Source organism: Gavialis gangeticus, unplaced genomic scaffold, assembly GCF_001723915.1.
Source record: "Gavialis gangeticus isolate Ggan-Ray unplaced genomic scaffold, GavGan_comp1, whole genome shotgun sequence".
NCBI classification, from domain to species: Eukaryota; Metazoa; Chordata; order Crocodylia; family Gavialidae; genus Gavialis; species Gavialis gangeticus.
In genome coordinates this window covers 50874362-50881538 of record NW_017729027.1, presented here as the reverse complement: position 1 = coordinate 50881538, position 7177 = coordinate 50874362, and the positions used below count along the sequence as shown (strand labels likewise).

Genomic DNA, 7177 nt, shown 5'->3' with positions numbered 1-7177 from the left:
TTTGGGGGGGGGGGGGGGGCGGGGGTGCAGGAGGTGTCGAGTGGCCAGATGTGAAAGCGGCAACAGCATGGAGTTGCCATGGCTGCTCTGCCCGGCTCCATGGGGCCCCCCAAAGCATGGGGCCTGGGGCAGTCACCCCGATTGGCCCCTCTGTGGGGGTGGCCCTGATAGTATGTGTAGATGCTTCCAGTGTTGCATTCCTACCTTCAAGCTTCCAATTCTGGACTGCACATCCCAGCCTCTTTCAGATCCAGCTCCTGTCCTTAAATCAAGATAGCTTCCTCCTTCATGAAGCTTCAGCCCAGTCAGGGAGAAAAATAGTCTCTTCTCTTCTTAGTCTCCAATCTGATACACAGGTGAGCTCATAAACTTAGAATTGTATTTAAATCCTACTCAGATTTCCACAGCCTTGGCCTGGAGCATGTTCACTGCACATGAGAACTTCAGAATTTTTACCCATTTAACTGTAACAAGTTTTGACTGAGCATTTGTTAATTGCAGGTGGAGGGGGTATTATTTGCATAAAGCTTCTTCTAATCTTAACAACAGGGAGTGCTGCTAGCCCTGGCTAGAATTTACACAGCTTGATAGCTTTTCATGATTTATGGTAAGTGATATGGTAGATGTATTATCATCCTAAAATAAGAAAAGTGAAATCGGTCCCAGTTGGTCAACACTGGTAAATTCATCAGTCACACAAATCATTACAGAATATGCAGTTAATTTCCCATTCCCTTGGAGACAGAGTTGACTATGTGGGGTTTCCTTCTTATATAATATAACAACAGTTAGATATTTTGATATCTTCATGCTGAAGATCATATTTATCAATTCAAAGTGAAGAATAGAGAGCCTGTGAAGTTTCCTGTTATCTTGTTATGCCTTATAGTAAATCTGTACTGCAACACATTAAATTCCTTTTATCTTAATAATGCAGTAAGAAAAAATTGGTCAAGCTCCCTTTAAAAATATATTGTGGGTTTGAAGAAAGAGAAATAAGCAAGAAGATCTGAAAGCCAAGATTGCATTATCCCATTGCTAGTTCTTTAAATAACATTGCATTAGCTAGTAGCAGTGACACAAAGTTTGTCAATTAAATATCTTTGTGATTATGAAATCCTTGCATAATTTGTACACTTAATAGTGGCCTGTCATTTGTTTTTCACTGCATGCATGCTTTCATGTTTGTATTCATTGGTATACCTTAGGGATGTTATTTTGCCATGCCTCTTTTTTTTCTAACTGCTGTTTTTGTAAATTAGGGAATTTATTTCTAGATGTACTTGCAGGTTCTTGCTAACTTGTGCACCTTCTCTTATTTAACTTAATATCTCTCCTTCTTGGGTCACTTGATAAAGGAAAATTAGCATGTTCTTGGGAGTGTCTGGGACTGGTAGGAAGGATGGAGAAAGCTCTGAAAGGAAGAGTAAAAAGAGAAAAAGTTTGATAACCAGAGTAGTGGAGAAATATTTAAAATCACAAGACAGCACTACAAATGAGGCTTTTCTGCTGAAAATGCCATTAGAAGTTATCATCAAAATGAAAAATATGCATAGACATTTTTACAGGTGCTGTACATATATACTGCAAAGTCACCTTGAAAATTGTAGAAATAGATAACCAGCATGAAGGCACAATGTCTTAAAAATGAGGGTTGTGCAGGAACCAGTATTTATGAATATCAGCTGAAATGACAGTCTGAAATATAGTTATGTGCTGGTGCAAGTGAACTTGTCTTCTTTGAAACTTTATTTCCTAACACAAAGATCCATATATTTACATATTACTAATTTTAGAATAGAGATTTCCAAATCAAGAATCTTTAAATAGCTAATGGTTAGCATGTAAAAGCAGCAATTTAGATGAATACAGTGCAAGAAAGCTATTATATATTTTAAAATGGTTATGTTAATGATTATATACAGGACATTTATAATTGGAATAAAGCATGAATAAATAAAAGGAAGGATGTATTTCTACTCTTTATATTTTATTGAATGCTATTCTGGAATTAAGAATAAACCTGTTTCTGAAGTCACCTGTGTTTTTGCTTTACTAGGAGATGAAACAAATCTTTGTGGGACTCCTAGAAGCAAACATAATTCACTTTTGCAGTAGTCATTATATTCATATTTAATTGCTTTGGTAGTACTAGGAGACTGTGAGGTAACTGAATGCAACAACATTTGAAATGTGGTGATGCGTAATGCCAAAAATCAAAATGTTTAATATAGAATTATAATATGGAGGCTCTTTGTATCAAAAATGCAAAGCAGTTTGGCATAAGTATATCTGGATGATTCTGACTAAATTGCCTCTTCTTTTGATATTTTATTTATTACAAAGAAGTGTGCTGTAGCTGTCCATTATTTCTCAAGTGCTGTAAAAATAATTTACATGCTGAATAGAATATGGGGGTCACTGGTACGATCCTAAATGGAAGGAAAAAAGAGAAAATGTTACATTAATTTCATATCTAACTCTAGGCCGTGATTCAGTAAAGCTGTTAAGTATAATGTTTTGCTGATATGGACCCTTAGGATGTGGACAGATATAACACTTAAACTGTGCCAAGAATGTCACTGATTAGCAGGAATCCTGGTTTTCCCTGATAACAAATAGAAAATTCTTGGATAAACCGCCCCAAATTTGCAATTAAATTGAAACACCACTATACACACGCACACACGCGCGCGCACACACACACACACACACACACACACACACACACACACACACACGTATCAACAGAACACAATGTTTTATTGCTGTATTTACAATTTTAAAGCAATTTGGAAGCCTACCTGTGCCTCAATCACTATACTGAAAAAAATTCTAAGTACCTATAGATTTTGGTATTTGAATTTGGGTTTTTTATCATGGAAAATCAGAGCTCCTCCTGCCCCTTAAGCTCACCAGGATGCAGGTCCAGGACCCTCAACCCAAACCACAGCTCCCCAGTCCTGCTGGTACCCCTCACTACTCACCCACAGCCCCCTGACCCTGATGGTGTCCCTGCTGGTGTCTCCACTAGAACGCCCCAGACCTGCTGGTGCCCCTCACACCCCACCCACAGCCCCTTCCCCACCAACCCTGTGGGAGGGGGGCCCCCAGCTGCCAGGGCTACAGGGCCATAAAAAGAATGTGAAAATATTACTGGGTGCCTTGAGTGGCCAACAATCTTTTACTTCACTTCCATGCACTTTAAGTGGATCTTTACCTAGATTTATATATTGCCCACTTACTGTGCATGCATTGTATTCCCTATCTGTTCCATTATCTCTTTTTGACTTTGTTTCCCAGTATTCCTGGTTTCTAACTTGGGAACACACCCATGCCATCCCCTTCTGATACAAAAAAAGTTCCACGGGCTCATCATTTATTTCAGGTGGGATCCCAATGAGCACTCTCGAGGAAGATTCCTATTTCATTTTATGTGAAATTGCTGTGTGACTGCCATTGAGGCACTTTTACACACATTTGCATTCTTTTTCACCATAGGGAGAAACACATTGTCCTGCATGGCTACACACATGCTTGTTGCAAACCAAAGAGAGGCAGAGAAAGGGGTCCCTCCCTTGCTTTAACCCAGTAACCCAGTGGCTAGGACTCTTGCCCAAATGTGGGAGACCCAGCTGCTGAGCTCCCCTCCCCTTTAGACAGGGTCTAAACCTGCATTTATGGCTTTCCAGCAGTGTTCCAACGAACAGGCCACAATAAGACATTATCCAGTCCAGTCTCCTCCCTGTCCTCCCCCTGAAGGTTACCTGTTGCGCCTTGCATTTCGTATCCATTGGATGAAGAGCAATAGGGAAGTTTCTACACCACTGGGAACAAGAGCCTAGGCTAGACCGAAGGCTTCCTCCCATCCAGGCTAGCACCTATTTCACCAAGCCATGAATCTTCTGCTTTTGCATTTTTCCTGGACCATCACAGCAACAACACTACCAAGAAATAATCTGATGCCTCAAGACATGTTATACCTTATTAACTGATTCAACCTGTGCATTGGGCTGTGAAGTCTTCATTTCATGGCATTTTTTGCAATCTAATTCCATGGGCACATTAGTTCTGTTTTTTAATTCAGTGGGTGCATTAGTTCTGCCTTTTAACATGTTTGGCTGAATTGATCCTTTAGCATCATGTGCCCTGTTTAAAACAAACATGTTAAAGTTATTATCAAATTGCAACAAATTATACAATTAATCATGAAGTCAAAATATAGGTCTTCAGCTGAAGGGGATTATTGGGAAGTATAAATTAAGTAACAATGAAGGCAGGGCAGTGTGCCTCCCCGTAGGTTAACCCATTCAGAGAAGCATGTATTTTCATAGGCTACTGCCTAATTCAGTAAATGATATGAGTAGGTCTGCAGAGAGTAGGGGTACTAAATAGAAAGGAATAAGAATCCTGAGACCAAACCTGAAACCCTTAATCAAGAAGAACTTTGAGAGTAAATAACATAAAATACTTTTCAAATGTTAAAATAAAAGAATATTTAATGAAAAAGAATTATTATTACTAATAATATAAATTAGTGAATGTGTATTTGTCCATCTGAAGGCTCCTGTCCCTTTTCTTGAATAGGCTCCTCTGCCACTAACTAGATTGCCTAGTCTGCTGCACTTCTTTCGTCCTATAATAGGTCCTGGTAGCACCTCTTCAGTTTACAGCCCTCTTGCATCCCTTCAATCAAACTCTACATTTACATGGAGTCTTTTCTCTGATAGTTAGCTCAGCCTGCTTCTGCCTCTTTCCTAGACTTCAGAAGGGGCACTTGATACCCAAATGCTTGCCTAACAGGTCTCCCAAATGGATACAGTTAATCCAATAAGAGATACCAAAGAAAATTCTTGTCTGTTGTACATTTTCTGGATCATCAAGACTACAACAACACTCCAACTCTATTACCAAATCTCCCCAGTACAACATTTTTCAAAATCATGTTCTATACCATGGAAGTTTGACTCTGACAAGTATCTAATCTACATCATTACAAAAAGGTGCCTGTATTCAAACTAGTGACTGAAAATATTATCAATTTCCTAATTTTTTCAGTTAAAAATACATTGATTAGAAGTAAATAAGGAAAAAGTGGCAATTTTACTTGGAGGCATTAAATGTGAGTTTAAGACTGAGCTTAGCAAAACATTGTCTGAGAATGCTGAGAAGGCACTGTTAATTTGTCATCTGTACAGTCCTGCGGCTGCAGTTTGGCTATTCAGCATGCTGCTTGTATAAGTGGGTCAAACATGTAAATTGGCTTAGTACAGGTGTTACATTTTTCCTGTCTTCTGAATCACCCAAATGAAGCTATGTTTTCTATTATATACAGGGTAGTCAAAAGATTTAATCTCAGGAAGAGCTCACTCGTCATCAGTGCATATTGTCTGGCAGGTGAAATAATGTAATAATTCCTATAGAGAACAGGATGTTTAAAGAAAAACAAGAGAAGGATACATTTACTAGTGGTACTGTATGAAGTATCACTATTTCACATGCTAGTATTCACATGCTATTTTGATAGAAATAGGGATAAAATTATATGCCCCTCAGCCCTAGATTACTACATCCACCAAGTCACATGGCCCAGATCTGAAATGCATGATCATGAGGGCTGATTAAGGCATCAATTGGTTAGGCATCTCAAGTAACTAATGCAGTTGAGATTATTTAAGGGCAAACTTCATCTGAATGTGCAACTAGCCCTTATTTGACAATATAAAGTTACAATTGCAATCCCTTCTCTCCATGGGGTGATCAAACAGCAGTAAGGGTAATGTTAGAGTCTCCTTTCAAAATGAAAGTAGTTGCTTGTGACTTTTAAGTAAAAATTAAAGTACTCAGTCTGGAAAACAGAGCAATGACTGTTTAATAATGGGACAGGTACCAGAAGCCAAGTAAGGACCCTAAGCACTAGAATATGGTGTGAGGCTCCTGCATGTATTCTATTTCTGGCCAAACAAATCTGAAATTCATTGTTTCAACAGGAAAGGTAGAAAACACCCCCAGGTAGATTAGCTTATAGCCTAATGGTTTGGCATTCTCCCAAAATGGTAACTGAAGCCTAATATCCCACTTCTGTGGTGAGTGCTGTAGCCAGTAGACTATTCTTAAAAAGCAAAACAAACACTGACCAAGTCCTGACCCGCTGATTTAAACTTAGATATAGGCTCTTACATTTGAACATATTCTGGAACTTAAGAAGAAATAAAGCATGTGTCTATCAGGAGCCTATGCTCTACAGAGGGCCAGGAGTTCAGCCACATCTCTGTTCTTAGCATTTCCTTGAGTTAGCTCTTGGTATTTAGGTGGGTCTATGGCCCACATCTTTGATGCCCCTGATTTAGGCATCTAGGCATTCAGTTGTGATCCAAAATAACTAGTCCAGTGATTTTCAATCAGGGTGCTGTGGCACCCTGCCTGGAGTGCCTTGGCATAATTTCAAGGGTCCCTTTTTAAGGGTGCCACCCAATGTTAGATGTACCAACATGATTCACAACATATCCATAGAGTTCAAAGAATCATAGAATCAGAGATAGAAGGGCTGGAAGGGATCCCCAGAGGCCATCCCAAGGCAGGATCATCCCTATCCAAACTGTCGTATATAATCAATAATCTGTACTCTACATAGGACTACTGCCAACCCTGATACAACACAGACCTAACATCCTGACCTGACACAGGTAAATCAGAGGAACCACATGGCCAATATCTTGATGAAACCTTCCTGTTTGCTTGTGGTCTTCCTGAGTTTTTGAAAGAGAAAAATTTCTCTATTCTTTTTCAATAATAAAAGGGTTAAAAACCAAGAGCTGGCATTTTCCAAAGGGTACCTTGAGTGTAATGAGTGGTGCCTCAAGTCTGAGGGGAACTCATATCTTAAAAAAAGGCTGAGAAATGCTGGATTAGTCCTTAGTTCTCTGGGTAGGCACCTAACTCAAAGGTGGTGGGAATCCTTATGTCTGGAATGATAGCCTCATTAAAGTATTTGCACAGGAAGAGGAAACTTTGGGGTCTACAGCCTTCTCAGTTTAAGGGGTTTGTTTCCTACTGTTACATACTTTCTAGGAGAATGCCCTACCCACAAGTCTATAAAATTGGTTTGGTAGGAACATGTTCTTTCCCTCTCCTTTAAAGGTGGTCTTCTCTTCTATCCTGCCAGTGTGTGGACGAG

At 39.4% G+C, this 7177-nt stretch overlaps 1 protein-coding gene across 1 annotated transcript in view; it reads right to left on the bottom strand.

Annotated features, from left to right (window-relative positions):
• Positions 1-420: 420 nt before the first annotated feature.
• The window catches only part of TPO (thyroid peroxidase), a 164491-nt gene continuing 157734 nt past the window's right edge, over positions 421-7177 (bottom strand). Inside the window, exons 15-16 of the mRNA XM_019520639.1 lie at positions 3984-4149; positions 421-1414 (exon numbers count right to left, since the gene is read on the bottom strand). Of these exons, the coding sequence (XP_019376184.1) occupies positions 1364-1414; positions 3984-4149 (217 nt within the window). The 3' untranslated portion in view covers positions 421-1363. The remainder of the gene's footprint in view (positions 1415-3983; positions 4150-7177) is intronic.